The sequence below is a fragment of the Scomber japonicus genome, chromosome 23, assembly GCF_027409825.1.
Source record: "Scomber japonicus isolate fScoJap1 chromosome 23, fScoJap1.pri, whole genome shotgun sequence".
Lineage (NCBI taxonomy): Eukaryota > Metazoa > Chordata > Actinopteri > Scombriformes > Scombridae > Scomber > Scomber japonicus.
This window is the reverse complement of record NC_070600.1, coordinates 14,192,937-14,212,647: the sequence shown is the minus strand read 5'-3', so window position 1 is coordinate 14,212,647 and position 19,711 is coordinate 14,192,937. Positions and strand designations below refer to the sequence as shown.

The window sequence follows — 19,711 nt, the reverse complement described above, 5'->3', positions numbered from 1 at the left end:
CACACACACCACAAGTCATTGATTAGTCTAAGCCAGCGCTAATAGTCAGCCCTTACTTTTAGCTCCATCAGCTAAACCAATGATCTGGAACCTCCATGCCTCTGAGGATGTGATTGAGAAAAAAAAAAATAGAAAAAGAGAAGATGAAGTTGCTAGGACACTGATATAACATTCTCAAATCTAGCTTATTGTCTGTGTGTCAGTAGTAATGTGCTACTGTAATGTTAAGTCCTATGTATGATACAACAGCATTGGCCTCAGAGAGGAAGCAGGAAGGAAGGCAGAGAGGGAGAGGCAGCCAAATTTTACCCCATTAGAGTATAAAAGAATGCAGCAGACTGATTGGCCTCTGATCACCTCACACTATTAGGAAGCCACTAACAGCACCGATGACAAGACTAATGAATAATATGTACTTACTGAGATATGGGTTTGTCACATACAGAAACTCAAAAACAATGCCGTCCGTCTATTTCTTCACACTAAAGATAAAAAATGAAGTAAATAATTGGCTGAAGTATAAAAAAAAAGAGATGAGCATCAATAAGAAAACCATTTTTTAACGATCTTTTACAATGTCAAAAAAATAAAAATGTGATTATTTCTATTATTTTATTACAATCTGTTCCTAGAGGGTCAACAACGATCTTCCATGCTTTAACATCTTTATTAGTGGAGTATTTGCTGCAGATGTAGTAGATTTATTTAGTGATGAAGCAGTGATGTTAGTCCCCATTGTATACTCTGTTGTATTTCTTTTGAAGGAAGGAGGACACAGGCAAAAACCTCACCACAAAGTCCATTTAGTCGCCTCCTCATCTGCTGAGGAAGATCAATTGATTTGCTCAACAAAAGCTACTAAATGGTGTGGAGAGATTGTCTCAGCTGGGTGAAAAAATATTTTCTAAGGCTACCGAGTTGCCTGCCCTCACCTCTTTAAATCTGTTACAAATGTGAAAGCTCCTTTTCTGTCGATTTAACATGTAAGTGTCAGCATTCTGATTCATGGTCTGTACTGTGTGCCCAGTTAAGTTTTACAGAAACAGGGAGCAATTTAATACGGGAAAAACTAATGTTGTGTAAAAACTATTAGAGTTCATGGGGCAAGGTCTTTCAATACTGCTGGGTGTGTAAAAAACTGGTTGATTAATCACTGTTGAGATTATGTTACACTATTGATTGTTGCAAAAAAAAAAAAAAAAAAAAGCACAGTGATGAGACACTAAAGCAATAATGAGTGTACCCGTACTGTGATCAGCGCTACTTGCGGCTGCATACATCTTAAAAAATAGAGCCAATCATAATACCAGTCAGCCATGCAAATCCATACAAGGACAACAGAAATCACAAGAAACAACAACAGAGGCAGTTTGAGAAGATTTAATATCCAATTAAAATGTATTCCAGTTTATGCAAGAGCAAAACATTCCCGACAAAAAGAAATCAAACTTGTGTAAAAATGTTGCCATTAACATTCCAATGTCTGATATTATTTTTAAAAGACAATGCAATAAAAAAGTATAATAGATGACATATTTTGAATTAAATGTAAGAAAATAGCAAATAACTGTAGATATGTTGTATAAGAATGAACTTTTACTTATATTTTAGCTGTAACATTACATGCTGGTTATTTGAACTGCGAGAACGATATATTTTGCTTCTTGAGTACAAAAATAGGAAAAAAATATTCTGTTTTTCTCTGAAATGTATTTTTTCTTTTTTCTGTTACCGTTTGTGTGTTCTCTCAGGTAGCTACTGCAAAGACTGGCTAGCACATAAGCTAAACAAACTGCAAATGCTGATTCTGACTAAATTAAAACACTTTACAGACTGACTTTTCTGTTGTATTGACGTGAAATGGCTTTTCATACATAACTTATAGCATGACAGTATCTTGGAAATGTACTATTATATAGTATCATTGCATCTTGGCTTAGAAAAGCACCTGTAAACTCTGAATCAGATGTATGTACCTTTTCTGTTTCTATCTAGTCTCTATTTCACCGTGCTATCATTTACTCAGCTGGATTTACCGTCAATAAAACTTTTCATATAATCCGTCACTTAAAGACAAAGTGATCAATAAATTGTCTTAATACACCTGAGGGGGATTTGTGTAAATTGTTTTGTTTGGCAGGGAGAATATTCATCAACTGTGACGTGAGTACAAAATCATTACATTTTCAATTACAATAGCAGCTCTGCCAGAAAAAATGGACCCAACAGCTGTGTTTCGATGTGATAAAATGTTGTCAATGGTTTTAACTGTAATCATGAAATCCCTTTTGATGATCAGAGACAAAAATCCTGACCAGAATACTTAACCTTTAAAGCTGTTTAATCATATCCACTGTCAATTTGCCTAAAGGACAAAGTAAAAACACAGGTACACCTCTGAACTAGCTCTGTGAGGTAGTGCAGGTTGACAATCTCCTGTAGTTCCCTTGTTTCTTCAAGTTGGATAGATACCATGTCATTTTGAATTCTTTATAATAAAAATATCCAAAAATGGCAGGAAAAGACCAACAAACCACGACTTAACTTAAAAAGTGCTGTGAAAGAAGAACTTTTTTTCTCTCATAAAAAGGACCAGTGTTTAAGATTTAGGGGATCTATTGGCCAAAATGAAATATAACATTCATGACTATGTTTTCATTAGTGTGTAATCACCTGAAAATGAGAACCGTTGTGGTTTTGTTTTCTTTGAATGAGCTGTTTATTTCTACATAGGGGACAGGTCCTCTTCCACTGAGCCCACCATGTTGTGCAGCCATGTTAAAGTAGCCTAGAACAGACAAATCAAACACTGGCTCAAGTTTCGTGGGCACTGTAGATCCTCCGACATGCTTGAAAGAGGAGGACTTATCAGTCAGTTGCAATCTGCAACCTCCCCACTAGATGTCACTAAATCCTACACACTGGTCCTTTAAAACATTGAGACACACTTATGTGGCTTGAAAAGCCATCCGTTAGCATAGTTAGCATTGCATATTAACAATAAGAGGATATACTTTGACCTGCTGCAGGCTAACTTATTCTTGTGAACATCTTACATCTGTGTCATGTTGACAAGCCTCGTGGCAACATTCAGTTACCTTAAATACAGACCAAAGAAAAAATACTTTTTCAAAATGACAATGTATCATTTCAATTATTTTAAAAGCAATTGGATAGTAAAATATACTTATAAATTCTTTTGTAGGTATAGTAATAAGAAATTAATTTAAAAGAATTGCCTATTCAAATCCAACAAATTCCGACAACATTCAAACATACTTTTCCAAATGCACATAAAACAAATCACATTTAACATGTTTTACATTTCATTTTATAAATCAAGTCAGTTTGAGTATGTCTTTCCTTACTAGTTCTTAAACTAGAAAAAATGTTTTTGTTTGTTAAAGCCCAGTGGGTTTGCTGGTGTTTGGTGATTGTGAAGAAGTAAACAAAACAGGTAAAAAACATAAAATGCTACATGGCTGCACTTGGTGGAAACAAATAGTGCAGGTTAATACTAAATTTAAACTTTTGGAAAAGCATCTTTTGTCTTCACTGAATATACTGTAGGCTAGATTTCCCCCTTAACTACAGGTAAAGTCAGGACTGTATGACTGTGCCATATTCGTTCCAAAAATGAGTGGTCATGAACTTCAGAGACAGGACTAACAAGGGAGTACAGAATATGAAGATGAAGGCTAAGAAATGCTGAAATTTTGATATGAGAATAAAAACATTTATAAGTTGTCCTTATGGCTTTTTTGTTGTAACCTGGTGGTGGTGTGAGAAACCTGGTTTAAAGTGAAGATAGTTGGTTTGACTGGCTATGGTCTAAACCTATGGGGATACTCTGAGGAGGAAGTGGCACATCCATATTAGGTGTGAGAATGAGGCTTGCTGCCCTGGAGAGGGTGTATGTATAGACAGAGGGTGTGAAGAGTCATCAGTACTTGCTGCTGGAGTCGTTAGCAAAGCGGCTGATGTAAGCCTCATAGATGGTGTCCAGGAATGAGCTGTCAGTCTGAAACACGCAAGTAGAGAACATCATACATTATGTTAATGATACAAGCAGCAACTCGGTAGAATGCCCATCCCATTTCTAACATTTTCAGTTGAGCCACCTCTGACTTCCTGCCGCGTTTAGTCCACATGTTTTGGTATGTTATATTAATTTCACCTGGATCAGATGTAGCAGAGTGGCTTGGAGCTGGCTTTTGGACAGAACTCTGATCTCCTTCTGCTGCGGAGAAGACTTCGACTGAGTGAATACACTGGGAGACAGGAGCATGGTTGGGGCCACGGTTGCTGGTATCCGCTGGGGGGAGATGACCTTCACAGCCAGGATAGTTATTAGTACTCTTTCAAAACTCTTCAGACTATTTAGAAATGAGTGTCAACACTTTTACGTCTTTATTGATGTTAAACAACACTGCAAACAGTGTACACAATGCTTACCTGAAACTGCAGCGCAGCCTTTTGACCTGCTGTAATCTGGTTTGAGGCTGGACCTAAAATTGAGCCTGCACCTTGACTTTGAGTGGGCCCCAGGAATCGAGGGGCCAGCCCTGGGCAGGGCCGAGGGGGATCTTGGGAAGCCAGGTTTTGCTCTTGTTGGACCAGCTGGAGCTTTTGAAGCAATTCATGGGGTGATACCACACCTGGCATATGGGAAGACAGCCCTAATGAGAGAGAATGAAGGGACCCAATGATTACAATTATTTTATATGGGCTGTAAGACCAAAACAATAACCTGAGAGAAGCTCAAATACTTCATAAAGCTGAGAGAGAGAGGAACTACTGTCAGGTGATAGTTCTCTGTGGGTTCACCATTACGAGTGTATCCTTTCACATAGCAGTTGTCATGTGATCTGTTGTCAATATTAAGAAACTGATCATTTTCAGGTATAATAATGTGTTTCATACCTTGGTCATTGGACACCTGAGATGGCAGCAAACCTGGCACAGCAGGGGAAAACATTATTTATTCACAGACAGAATAGCAATGTATTTTTATTATAAAAATAGTTTATGTTTATTTATATAGTTTATGATTATGATTTATATACTGCCACTCTTTTTACATGTTAGTGAAAAACTATGTGGTACACTTGTATTTTTTGGTTTTAGAATAAAAGATAACCCACCTGTTTCCTGTAAAGTTGAAGCTGATTGGTTGTTGTGCTGGGCTTCTGATTGAGGCTTAGGTAGGCTAAAAAACAGCTGCTGACTTTGTTGCGCTTGAAGGTGGGAACATGGCACAGATTCCACAAGTATGGGCTGGCCGGAGAGAAGGGGGTTCTTCTGCAGAGGAGGGGGGATGGAACAACAAGGAGGGGCAGCAGAGAAGGAGGTGGAGGTGGGAGGAGGTGGGTGGCTTTGGAAAAGTCTCTGGATCGGGTCGGGTTGAAGCTGTTGCTGTTGATGGTGATGAAGATGATGATGGTGCTGCTGATGATGGTAAAGATGGTGGAGGTGATGCTGCTCCAGTGGCACCCCGTTGTCACATAGCCTGTTCTCTGGGGATTCGGACACAGTCTGAAGAACTCCGACGACCCCCCCGGCGTCTCTCTGTGCATGCATGAGCTTCTGGATGGCGGGGCAGTGCTGCTGTTGCTGATGGGCAGCAGCTGAACTCTGCAGCCCGATTGAAACAATATTTCCACCATCTGAACACCCCGGTGCAACACCTCGGCCAGATCCCAATGTGGTATCATAGGTCAGTGTGCGGGCTACAGGCGGGCGGGCTACTTTCCCCATTAATGACCCCGACCCAGGGGCAGCCAATGGAGGGACCGGCTCAGGCTTAGGTGAGTGATGATGCTGAGAGCCAAACAGAGTGGCCAGAGAGAGAGACTTGGGCTCAGCACTGTCACTGTCCTAAAAAAGAACAATCAGAGAGATGAGAGAGGAAAGGATCGCAGTAAGTATAAGAGAGAATCAACTATGTTGCAGTTCATTCTGAAATATTTTAAACAAATTAGGCAAACTGCAATATCTGTAAAGGGCAATAACATGAAATAGATTTTTCTGTTGCATCACAATGTTTATTAGAAGACAGAAATAAATCTACTTAATAAAACACTGGGCAAGATAGGAAGTAGATGTGAGTGTTTTACCTGAGTGTTTGGTTTAACAGGTATTGGTTTGATCAGGTTGGGGTTTCCATAAAGAACACTGCTGCCGCCAATCTCCTTTGGCTCTGAAGTAGACTTCTCCTACGTAGAGACATAGAGGGAGAGGACAAAATGGAAAAATGTATGGTAAAGAAAATGTGACAGAAGCAGACACAGTAAGTGACTTTTTGTATTATGTTTCCCCCCAAAAAAATCCTTCAGAATCTTTGGTATGTCCCTACCTTGTCATACTCTGTGTGTGCTTTGGTCAGCATCTGGATGATGTCTACTGCCTTCCCTTCACTTCCTCCTCCTCCTCCTCCTCCTCCTCCTCCTCCTCCTCCTCCTCCTCCTCTTTCTCCTCCTCCTCCTCCTCCTCCCCCACCTCCTCCTCCTCCTCCTCTTCCTACACCTACACCCACACCACCTCCTCCTCCTGGGGACAGCCAACCACCCTGAGACTGAGCCAGGACCTGCTCCTGCTGAGTCAAACTGCACACAAACAAGAGTCCATAAAGTAAACATACACATCCATACCCAGGTTTCCTGAGAAATTTGTCTAAATTAGAGTGACAAGCTGTAAAGTGAAGTACATATTTCTGCTTAAGACTATTACTTCATCTAAACAGCAGATGCAGAACCATTAATGTCCAGAGGTACTCTCCGTAGTGCAGCATCAGATGCTGACTATTTGTCTTCTTTAAGTGCTACATAAATAGAGCTCACAGTAATGCATGGACTCACATTCTCATCCTCTGGGCAATGCGTTGACAGTCCTGCTTATCGTAGAACCAAATCCCATGGATAACCACTGGAGGAGGGAAGAAGAGGAGGACAGAAAGGGGTGGAGGAAGAAGAGAGAGAAGTGAACTTTTGAACATGTTTCATAAACAAAAAATTCAAGAGGTCTTGGTCTACAGTAATGTCCCCATCAATGCTAAAAATTAAGTTAGCTGGTAAAATAATGAAAGCAATAATGAAAGAAGTATTTCTGAGATACTCAAGCCACAAAGGTCAGCAGACAACAAAATGAGCTTGCTGACCTGCCAAACCCTTACAATTAAATAATTGCACAGCCACGCTGCAGTGCAATTCTGCTGCAATGACATCAGTGCGAACCCAACAGACATGTAAACGGGTTATTATTAGCCATGCTAGGCTTTAAAATGAGTCATTTCCCAGCCAGGCCAATGGGAAAAGAAGCCAGCAGTGACATTATACAGTGAAACATGGGCCCCTTGAGTCTCCTGAACTACATAAACATCGTCAGAAAAAGAGGAAAAAGGCAATACTAACACATATTTGTCACAGGATTACACAGCAGTAACTTAGTAATTTGCATTACATTATACAATGATGAAAATGTTCCATACAATACCACTGAATTGAATTCCAGTACAAATACTAAAACTAGGGCTGCAACTAATGATTACTTATTTTCATCTATAAAATGTTAGAAAATAACTAAAATGCTTTTTGTCATTTTCCAGATCCAAAAGTGACATATTGACATGTCTTATTTTGTTTGACCAATAGGTCACAAACAAACAAAAAACATTAAGTTTAAATTCGGTTCAGACACTGTCTGATCAAATTATTAATGTAAAGACAAGAGAGGAGAGCTGTATCATAAAGTTTTGAGGTTTGATACCAGACAGACTGTCACAGCCTTATGAGACAGCAAAACATCATCTGACACATCAGCACACACTTCATTCCTAAAATGCACCTCAAAAAAAGATAAAGTCAAACCCAAAAAAAGAAAAGTGATAAAGACAGGGTTTTTTAAAGGAGGAAAACACAATGTAGTGAAGAGGGAAGACTTAAAGCAAGACAGAAAAGAGAGTGACGGACAGAAACAGAGAAAAATAAGGACTACGTAGTGTGCAGCTTTACCACCACCAGTCCTATCAGAGACACACACACACACATACAGATATGCAAAAACACACACACACACACACACACACACACACACACACACACACACACACACACACACAAAAATAACTTGCCTACAAATGAGGTTGGGCAAGCCACTGAGGTCACTGCAGATGGAAGGAACAAACGGAACAGAGAGGGAGAGGCAGAGGCAGAGACACATACAGTACACACACACACACACACACACACACAGAGTTCAGATGAGCCTGGGAAAAAACGGTCCTGTACCAAATAAGTAACTGCAGTGGGAGACAGTCTGGTGGAGCCAGAACCACTTAGTGCTCACTAGGGATGAGACGGTTTGAAAGAGACAGAGAGACAAACAGTTAAAGTCAGAGAGCTGGAAAATTAAGGGGGAAAATGAATAAGAAGGATATGATACAGGAAGAAGTGAGATGTAGTGACAAGGAGATAATCAACAAGTCCATCTGAACTGAGCTGTCAGGATCCAGAGACTGAGCTTTGCCAGTAAATGAAAAATCTTCAGCCAGAGAGAGTCGGACAAGAAACAGTCTCTCTGACCACTATACTGGCCTGCCTCCACCCCCCAAAAAAAAAATTAAAAACAGAAGAAAATGAAACATGAAGAGATAACAGTAGACCTCCTTCAATGTGCATTTAATAGAGATTATCACAGCATAAGAATCTGTCTTGATCTGCCAAAAGTCCCAACCTCAACAAGACAGAAAACCCTCAGAGAGATTGAGAGTGAGTGAGAGAAAGAGAAAGAAAGAGAAAGAGAGAGAAAGAAAGAGAGAGAGGGAGAGAGAGAGAGAGAGTGAGAGTGAGAGAGAGAACGAGAGAGAGAGAGGGGGAGAGAGAGAGAGAGAGAGAGAGAAAGAGAGAGAGAGAGAGAGAGAAAGAGAGGGAGGGAGAGGGTGGGAGGAGGATTACAACAAGTAGCACCAATGAAGTAGTGGCTGTGGTCACAAGGTTAAGCTGTAGAGATAGAAAAAGAGGAAAGGGGCTCAAGTTAACAACACTGGAGAGTGAAAGAGAGAGAGAGAGGGGGACATCTCTATTATCTGAAAGGAACACAGATCCTAACCAAGTGAACTGGACCGGGAGCTCCACTGAACGATCACATGGGCAGATAGCTCCAACAGGACGACGAGAAAAAAAAAAAAAGAGTCTGTGAGCGTCATTAGGAGGAGCGATGTCGATGTGTCGATTCTGATTAGAATGACCCATCATAGGCATTCTGGAAACTCTAGTAATAACCAGTCCAGTGGACTCTGTAAGTGATCTGGGAATTGTGCTGTGTGGTCCTTTCAAATCCTCTGTGACAGCGACAAACCAGCCAAACACGTGGGATGTCTGCTGTGGACCCACAGTAACTCTCTGACGGGACTCCAGTGGGACTTGGATACTTTAAAATACTTTTTAAATTTTTATTTTATGTTTTTATTCATATATGTTCCACTCTTCTTCTTTGTCTTTGCTCCTTTAGGACTTTGCTTGTCATAGAAGACATTTTTTAGTTATACATCTGATTTATGTTTTTGTTCAAAGTGCACAGCAACACTGCATTCTCTACAAAGTTCAAATGCGCTTTGGCATTACAGTCGCTGTTTCTAGCTATAACCCAAACAACATTACTGGGACTTGTCTACTCAAAGAATACTTCTGATATTTTGTTTAGTTTGAATATATTTAGAAACCCAGACATGTTTGTAAGCAGCAGTATTGTCCAAGACGGATTAGGTGTTCTTTTACTGCACTATGTGATCAGCTTTGTGGCGAGAGTTCCTGGCATCCGTTATGACAAACACTGTTGATATTCTTTCACTCTGTATTCAGTTCGCTGGAAGTTTGTCATGTGTAGCAGCTCTTACTGTAAGGTGCATCCATACTCGCTGTCTGAGAGGAACCATCACTTCCTCTGTTTGTAGGAATGGAATTCATGACACTGAAGGAGGAGTGTATTGAGATTTAAAGCTAGTCTTATTTAAGACAACATTACCGTGATTGATACAGCTTTATGCCTTCTTCCTAAAGTCTAAGTGCAGGTACATTTCAATTGAGAGGAGTAACAACTTTTACAAGTGAAGTTCAGTTCGAGGAAAGCACTGCCACAACCGCTGTTACTGGTGAATGTACAAGGGACTCTTACAGTGTGGTACTTACACCTGTAGTACATCATCCTTTGCTTTTAAAAAGGAGGGAAATCTCATCAGAGGAACTGTGTCATCACCTCTATTGAATTTTCTTTTGGAGAAGACATTACTGGAACTGCAACTTTAAGTTCTACAGAGACTCAAAGAGTCAACTACTACTAGACTTCAAGACTACTGAGAGATCGGTGGAGCCATGCTGCGAGGCCTGTTTCAAAGGAAACCTAAACATGAGAGACTGGAGGAAGAACCAGAGGTCAAATTCAAAGGCCTGCTGGTGTCAGAGACAGAACTGGGATACACATATGTCCGACCAGGAGGTAAGACTGCACACATCCAGGATCAGTGGCTGAAGTCACACCATCATCAGTGCTGAATGTAATCCAAATTCAAAAACTTTTGGCTTCTTGGGCTTCAATAACAATACTTAGAATAGGAATTATCATACATAAATCGCAGGTGGTATGACCTTTAGTTTCCACCTGCTATAAATTAAAATCAAAAAATCAGAATGGGTCAGAATCAATTATCAAAATGTCATTCACAAGCCACAGCCAAAAAGCAAAACACCAAAACACCAACACCACCAAAGTTAGGTGGTTGACTGCTGTGTAGATAACATGTCAACCGAAACACTGCTAGGGACTGGAGGTGCTTCTAGGGAGGAATGTAAAAAGCTTGCTATTGGTTTCTCTGTGCTGGGAGATTTTCCAGAAGAATAACAGCTTGCTCCAGCTAAAAGCATCTTCCCTGAATCTTTCCCTGTTCTGTGATATATCTCCACTGTTTATTTTTAGCCCGGGGTGCCACTTTGTGCCAACTGCCATTCCAGGAAGTTACAGCAGCACTGAGAGCCACATGTTTGTCTAATGATAAGATTCCACGACCCCTCTGTGCAGAGGTCACTACACACAGTGGGGCTGGCAGCATTACCAACAGCCCGGGGTCTAAATAGTCGGAGGGATCAGATGTTAGCCAGTGAAAGAAACTACTTCACTGAACTGAACTGCATTCCTGTTCATACAGTTTTCTGGAAAAGATCTACACACACACACACACACACACACATCTGGTAAACAGTCAGTGAATGTCACCTTACCCTGCCAGTACGAGGCTTGACATTTTGAGGTCTCTCTGAGCATTTGAGGCACAATTTCTCCGGTAATGCACATTCTGCTTTCTTAGCTCAACTCATACTTGTCACATACTTGCATGCTAGAAAATCCATTATGGGTCCTAGTAAATTACAGCAGCCATGGTGATAAAATCACTTTCTTTAGAACCTTCATCTCTCCTTATTTGGGTGTTTTATTATCCGTCTTCAATCAGTGTAATCAGTTAGAGCCACTGACTTTTAAGTTTGCTATGTAGCCACCCTCTCTTTACGCACATAACCCCTGCTCATTATTGGTTTTTATCAGAGGAAACAGTCATCAACTGAGCTGAGATTACTAGTTGTATAGGTATTTTAAAATTGTTTCCTTCCTATTACATATGAATTAGCTGCTCACTTGAAATGTACTCCCATTACTGATCATGACCCCTGACCATGCATTGGTATAAAAAGGTGTAAAGAGGTCAAAAAGGAAAATTTATGTAACACATATTACTTCACTGAGCCTTCAGGATGTTTAATAATGGCTGTGTGGAATAAGTGTCAGTAAGAATAATGAAGTACTGCAGTGAGGGGATCAAAGTAGGCGTAAGGAATCTTACTGGTATCTAAACACAGCATTCCACCTGCCTCTTATTGAGCCTGACAGAGAGTGTGAGATGGAGGGAGGTCTTTGTGTGTCAGCAGTTCCTGAGTGATTGTGTGTGTGTGTGTTTATTATTAGTGACTGCTGTGGTGTATCTAATCTCTGCTAGCTGGTTGAGTAGTGCTGTCAGGCTCTTGTCCCAAAGGCACACTCTGTGAAGTGTGTGTGTATGAGCCAGATGTGGGTCCCAGAGGGAGACGGTTTGATAGAACTGAAGACAGCAGAAAGCCTGTCCTCATTACTGTATATGGAGCGATTGGTTCTTTCTAAAATGAACAGCACACCATTTACTTTATTCAGTGGTGTCAAATTGTCCCTCTCTCTGCTTATGTAACTGCCTCTCTGTTGCTATGGATACACCTGTCATTTCAATATTATCCTATCATCTTATTGCTATCAGATCTTTAAAGTCACATGAACGTGGTCAGGTATGGATACTGTAGTAACATGTCAAGAAGTTGCAAAAATTGATACAAAGAACTGATCTTTCTTATTTTGCACTGTCGATATAAATGACTTACTCAGTTTCTCTCCCTATCTACCCTCTATGGTACACAGTATGACAGTATGCCAAAGACTCTCTTTTTGGCATCAGTCTATATTTTTGTCCATGTTTTTTCAGTATGGACTGTTTTTCTCCTTGTCTCACTCGTGTTTTCTCTCTTTTCCTGTTTGTCTTTGTCTGGCTGCTACATCTAAAACACAGCAAACTATTTAGTCTCTTAAAATAATTTGGTCTAGAGAATCTACTCCTGGTATTTTAGCCATCTATGTCTGTATGGTCTTATACTTAGTGACTGTTTGTTCTCTAATTCTGGCATAACTGAATTTTGCACAAGCAAGGTTTTTCACAACAAAAAACAAAAAAAATCTGTTGCAAAATATATTTAGTAAGCCACTGATAGTTATGATTTAATGATTATCACACTAAAAGGCCTACAAAGGAAAGACTACATTAATGGTGTCTGTGTACATACTCAACAGATGCTGAGGTGTTTTGAATAAAATGTGTCAGAAGGCATCAATAATTAATAACAAGCAGACATAAGCAGTCTGTCTGTGTGTGCATATGTGTGTCTTTCTTCTTACGCCGTGCATTGCGATAAAGCAGGAAGGGGTCCTGGAGTTGGAAGTCCAAGTCTTTGGTGATCGGCTCGGTAAGGTTCTCCATGCTGAGTCTGTTCATAATAGTGAAACCATGTCTGGGAGACGCCAGCCTGAAATACAAAGAATGAGTCACATAAGTTACTGCAGCTAAGTAATATCCTGTGCCATGGTAAATTACAAAGACAGATGGGCTAAAAAGTAGAATATTAAGGTCAAATCTAAATAAACTTTATACCATAGGAGAACATAAAACCCATTCATCAAAGCTATAGTTTGAATGAGTCTGTTAGAGAGCTTTACTGAATTTCATACCTAGCATATTATACTATCATTATTCAATCAGATGAGCATTAAAATTCATATGACAAGATGTCAAACTCCTGCAACAACTTGATTACCTTGTGTAGACAAATAGGGTACCTTCCACCTCTGTCTTTTCCTGGAAAACACATTAAAAACATCAAGAAACAAAGTAAGAAAGCAAGAAAACAGCAGAAAACATGTAGTAATAGTCAGTGTTTTATTTCACTCTGCACTTTTATGTAAAAGATGTGATGCTTGAAGATTATACTGGCTAAACACACATAAGCCAAATCAGGTGTTTTAAAATATCTAAACCCACCCAAAAATTGTGCATAAAACGAGTCAGCTCTGTTTAATTTGATTGTCTACTGAGGAACCCAGATTGAAAAGAAGTTGTTAATATGAATTGTATATAGCTAAATCAGGGGGCGATTCTAGGATCAGAACTTTAGGGGGGCTCAGCTCCTAATCAGGATTTGACCCTGCAAGTGCTCAAACCCCCGCTAAATTTCTCATTTCACCGGATAACGAAAATTACAACAAGAAATATTAATACATCGTTGAGTGGTCTACTATAGAGTATAAGAATGGTTCAGAATAAACAATCTGTTTATATATATGAATAACAGAACTATCCAAAGTACATTAAAGTTGTTAAAATAAAACCATTTGAACCATTTACCATAATTGTTTGTCCCATCTGTAACAGACAGACTCGCAAAATAATTAAAGTTGTATAAGATCATGTTAATTTATTTATTTTTAGAGGTGCTTGAGCACCCCTAAAAAAGGTCTAAAATCGCCCATGTTCTATATTATCTTGAAGTATAATATTCTAAATAACAAACAACTTATATGTTTCCTTTGTTATAGGAAAACAACTATTTAGACTACAAACGACCATATCTATCAGGGCTAACCCACTGCTATAACTTCGCAGTGGTTGAATCTGTGTTACGCGCCTACCGGGAAAGAAGATGAAGCTAAGCTAAGTTAGCACAGCATACCCTTAGCCAAAGTTCAGGCTTACCCACTCATTTGTTCTGTTGTTGTAAGTATACAGAGCGACTTGGCTTGCCACGTCCACAATGTTATTAATGTATGGGTCTTGTCGCTTTAGAGCTGCCAGACTTATGTCCAGTCCTTTAGCAGCGAGACAGCTGCCTGCAGAAGTCGCTGTCATTGTTCCCTATCGAGAAGTTAGCTCGCTACTTAGCTTCAGCGGCTAACGAGTCACAGGAAGAAGAGATAAAACATAAACAATTAATAGGAGTAAAAAAGACAGTTAAGCCGGGTGCAGCACAATTGCCTATTCTGTCAATTTCGACTGGTGAGTCAAAACCTTTAAAGAGTTGTCGAGCTCTAAGTGCCAGGAGTTAGTTTGTCAGCGGCCATGTTTAATCAGAGAGATGTAAACAAGCAGACAAGAGTGGTTGCGCAGCATGAGTTAGAAATCAGCCTTATCAATCGACTTGGAAAAAAATCGATGAGGGGGTTTTACTGTATGCAAACTGCAGGGATTTTCAATATAAACAGGGTTGGGAAGGTTACTTTGGAAATGTAATAGGTTACAGATTGCTAGTTACCTTATTTAAATTCAATAAGTAATGTAACTACTTCAGTTGCTTAATCAAAGTAATGTAACTCGTCATCACATTTAATTACGTTTTGATTACTTTTCTAATTTTTTAACAAATGTTACAAGCTGTTAGGCTAAGTGTACACATTAATCCCACCAAAATCTAAGTTCAGGTGTTTTTTTATGGATACTGACATGATGTATAAGGAAGATAATTTCTTATAAAGCAAGATTTATCTCTCATATGAATTACTTCATGTAGATACTGGAATATAAAATAAAGATATTTTATGAAAAAAGTCAAAAGTCTGGCATTGGTACTGTGACACCCATGAATGTTCCAAATAAGCCCATGTCATGATTTATTTTAAATATATATTTGAAAACATTTTTATTTTCAATTAATTAAAAACAGTAATATACATATTCAGTAACATGTCAAATATTTTAAAATGATGAAAAGAACCCTCCTCCTGAGCAAAGTCTTAAAGGTCTGACTTCAGATGTAACCCCCTTTGTAATCATCAACATTTTCATAATAAGTGTAATTTAATTGCACATTTTTCTCTCAGTAACTGTAACAAATTACAGTTACATTTATTTTGTAATTAACTTATGTAACACTGTTACATGTAATTAGTTACTTCCCAACACTGAGTATAAATATGTTCAGACAGTAAATTGTATCGGCAGCTGCAGTTTTATTGAAGTGGCAATTTCCTGTTTACACAGATGGATGAGCTAAAATCCTTCCCATACAAGTAAGGATTTGATGTCTCTCTTTTTGTTTTTCACCCTTGAATAATGACTGCATTTTATATATAGTCTTAAGTTTCCCAATACACAGTTACATTCCCCATTAAAGGCACTAGGGGGCGTTAAAGTTTTGGCTAAAACACAACCAACTCTGATTATTTACTGCATTTACTAAGCTGGAGTTGAATGCCTTTATATGTTTATAAGGATCTCTCATGAGTTTTGTGACACAAACTCCCAATTAATACAAATATACTTTTTTGTGTGTTTGTTTTTAATAGTGTCTATCTTTCTGTAATTACAAGAGAATCACTGGTATATACACTGGAGGCAAAAGTTCCTTTAAAAAAACAACTCAAGCCTAACATTAAGGAAATATTTCTACCTTTATTTCTGCTGATGCACGCTCATTCTCATGTACTTACATAAAAAAATTGCCATTATGTTATCAGTTTTGTGATGTTGAGCATAGTGAAAAGTTCACAATGGCCAGGTAAAAATTTCAGCATGTACAAGGGTTTAAACTTATGGTGTTTTGGTTTTCAACTTGTCCTCATAATGCTACTATGTAAGACGTTACTTTTCTTGTTTGTTGCTTTATTTCAGATACAGTATGTAATGCATTAGCTCTATGGTCCAGACATTAGACATATCCGTCCTGTTCCTGATAATTAATACAGACGGTCAGGACAGTAACCAATACAGGAGCAGGGAACAGGAACAGGATTTGTAGGTCTGGATGGTCTTGAAATCTATATTAGTCATATCACACCATACTAGATGGATCACGTGACAGTAAGTCTTAATATTTAGTTCTACATATCCTGCTCTATTGCAAGTTCCACATTCAGCTAGAGGGTACTTCAGAGCACCTATTCAAGTTGACATATGTAAACTCTTTTTCATTGTATGTGTGTTCGTAATAGGTTACTTATTGTATAATTACCGAGACCATTAGACTTACAAGCGCTGACAAAAATGACAAAGACATCACTGTATCCTGTGTTTTAACATCATATATACATTATGAACGTCTTTCCTCTGCAGCATACTGAATGTACTTGTTTTTGTAATTAGATTACTACCTGACTGTCACACATTATAGATGTACTATAGTTGATGTGCATCCATCAGCAGCCGTGTCAGAGTGTCCTTGACAAAAAAACAATGAATCATCCAACTCCTCACTTAGTTTAAGCAGCACTAGATAAAAAGCATCTGCTTGAAATGCAAAAGTGCTACTATGCCACTGCTGTCCAAAACTTCCTCTTCAATATGAATGAAGCTCTTCCAAGTCACACCTGCCTCTGCATTAGCACAGAAATAGTTGCTTTGTGATGCAGTGTGATCCTTTGTCTCTGGACAAGTATGTCTATTACTTGGTCAGCGTTGCAGTGATTGTGTTTAAGTGTATATATGTCTATTTGTCAGGGTGGTATCTATCTATTTATCAGAATCTTTGTGTTTGTCAATGAAGACGCTAATGAGTTATCCATCAGCAGGTCAATATTGTCAATAACCATTCAGTCCAGAGATTGAGTACTTGACTCTTATTGGTGGGGATAGGAAAAGAGAAGCCAGTGATTGGCTCCCAGGCTGAAAGGGTAATGGGATGTAGCCAGCAGGCATTGTTCGCTGGGATGGACACTGTAATTTGTGCTGTCACGTTGAAAAAATATGTCCGCATGTGCAAACACCTGCACACATTTTTTGTCATTTTAAATGATTTTAAATCATTCTCTTAAAAAAAATATCACCACCCTGTAGCAATTGAGACTTTCTGAAACAAAACTATACTGTATGTGTATTAATACAGAGTGTGTGCAAACAAGCAGGGGACTGTATAATTAGTGACAAACTAATCTATAATTTCCATAGGGATGGCCATGACCCTGAAGGTAAAGAGCCACAGTGAAAAAGTGATAGATGGTCTGCCTGGAGTGTTCATTCAGGGCATTCAATCAGCTCCAGGTGGAGACATTAGATACCTCGCCGTTCCTCATCTGACACTGAATCAGTGTGTATTCACTTAAAGGTTTCTGACCTGGAACATCTCTTCCACAATGCTTTTATAGTTAAACATCCAGAAACATTAACACTAAAACACAACAGACACATTAATCTGATGCCTCTAAGCACTGGCCTTGTTCAGTTTTTCCCCCTTTACAAATTTGAAAATATCAAGCTAGAATTTCTAAAAGGCATATGATTTAAAGGGGATTACAATAAGGTTTGCTTTTGCAACCTGGTGCATATTTTATTTTATTTAACAGATTATATTAGTCAACATGTAACATTTAAAGCCTCAAAAATGTGCACAACATGCTCAGAAAAAAAGCAGGATTTTAATATTTTTTCAAGTCCTGGATTGAGTGAATAAACCTATCAGGTTTTGGTTATAGTTTTTGTTTTGTTTTTAAAGCAAGTAATATCCAAGCGTCACACTGTAAAGCTGAATAAAATAGCTCCATCAGTCATAAGGGGATTACCCTTTGACTGACCAGCAGATTGTTGGTTTCCCACATGGGATACCTAACATCTGAGTGTTTGTCTGTACAAATATTCCCAGAGACCAGCTGAGCTTTAGAGTCACAAACACTCACACACACACAAAGGGGTCGAGAACTACAAATATAGAACAGTCAAAAATAGAATTGATATTCCATGTGCAGGCTGGATTACAGAGGACAGTTCTGTTTGAGTGGTGTGTGTGTGTGTGTGTGTGTGTGTGTGTGTGTGTGTTTGTGTGTGTGTGTGTGTGTGTGTGTGTGTGTGTGTGTGTGTCCCTTGGGTACTAGTGTCTGTTCCCACGACCTGCCCTCCATCCGTTCTTCCTTTTCTCAATCCTTCCTTCCGTCTATCACTGACCAGTATAATCAAACAGAGGCTGATTTGTTCTTTACTTGAGGATTTCCATTTTCCATTTGCTACTTTATACCTCTATTCCATCACATCTCAGAAGGAAATAAATTTACTTTTTACTGCATTGTATTTATCTAACAGCTATAGCTACTAGCAACGTTCCAAATTCTCCTGTTATATAACATATAATAGCCTTGCAAAATATAGTGGATTATTAAAGACTGAACTAGTGGTTATCAAGATTATGGGTTGTGGCCTCTTACAAAAGAGACGTTTCCCCTCTAAACTTCTCAGTTGCTTTCATTTCAACAACTTTTCTCGGTCCAAAGAGGGGAGAGTAAAGTCCAACATTTCACAAAAAAGTAAACAGAGAAAAAGTTTCAAAAATGAATATCAATTTGTGACAGATTGCATTTCATTCTTTCCCCCTCCCTGCACAGATCTATCTTGTTACTTTGGAAGGGGCCCATGGTTGGAATTTTCAGACTAAGTCTTCCTTACAGTATATACAATTGTAAAACCTAGCTCCACCGTGACCAGCTTTGATAGTAAAGTGCTACTTATGCATTGGTGCACCATTATTAACAATCTAATAATGTCATATTTAATATGTCAATCACAGGAGGCATTTTTCTGCAGAATACATTCAGCTTTTGCAACAAAAAGCCTGAGAATGTCACCATTCATTCATGAGCACAGAAATTCAACAATACATCTAGCATCACAAAACACTATATATTCTTCACAGAAAGACAATCTGTCAATTGTCATCAATGGAATCATTTATCAGCTGTCTCCCTTTCTTTACTATGTCTACAGTGACGACTGCAGACAAAAACCTTTATTCTATTACAGGATGGTGGGTGGTGATTTCGCACTATGGCACTGAACAAATTAATACAGGGTTGAGTCATCAGATTCACCTCTTGATTATAGCCTGCAGTGGGATTGACATAAGGCTGGCACATTGTGAGGTTTGTATTCAGTGTCAAAGGCAATTATATAGGGTGGCCAGTACCATAATTAGAATCTGGAAATGTCGCCCAGTATCTCTGATACATCCTGAGGCCTTATTGAGCCCCATTATTCGGTTTTGTGAAGCATTGCCATACCCCTTTTCTGTGTTTGACATCTTTATATCATCTTTTCATAAAAGAAAATGTTTGTTGAGAT

General features: G+C 38.9%; 1 protein-coding gene across 1 annotated transcript; it reads right to left on the bottom strand.

Moving 5' to 3' along the window:
- Positions 1-3,631: 3,631 nt before the first annotated feature.
- Positions 3,632-14,722, bottom strand: dcp1b (decapping mRNA 1B). Its single transcript, XM_053314130.1, has 12 exons — positions 14,372-14,722; positions 13,437-13,477; positions 13,021-13,148; positions 6,858-6,924; positions 6,526-6,605; positions 6,356-6,480; positions 6,117-6,215; positions 5,145-5,877; positions 4,924-4,956; positions 4,456-4,679; positions 4,178-4,330; positions 3,632-4,021 (listed from the first exon to the last, which is right to left on the bottom strand). Exons 1-12 carry the CDS (start codon positions 14,522-14,524, stop codon positions 3,944-3,946), a joined length of 1,914 nt encoding a protein of 637 aa, XP_053170105.1. The 5' UTR covers positions 14,525-14,722; the 3' UTR covers positions 3,632-3,943.
- Positions 14,723-19,711: the final 4,989 nt, after the last annotated feature.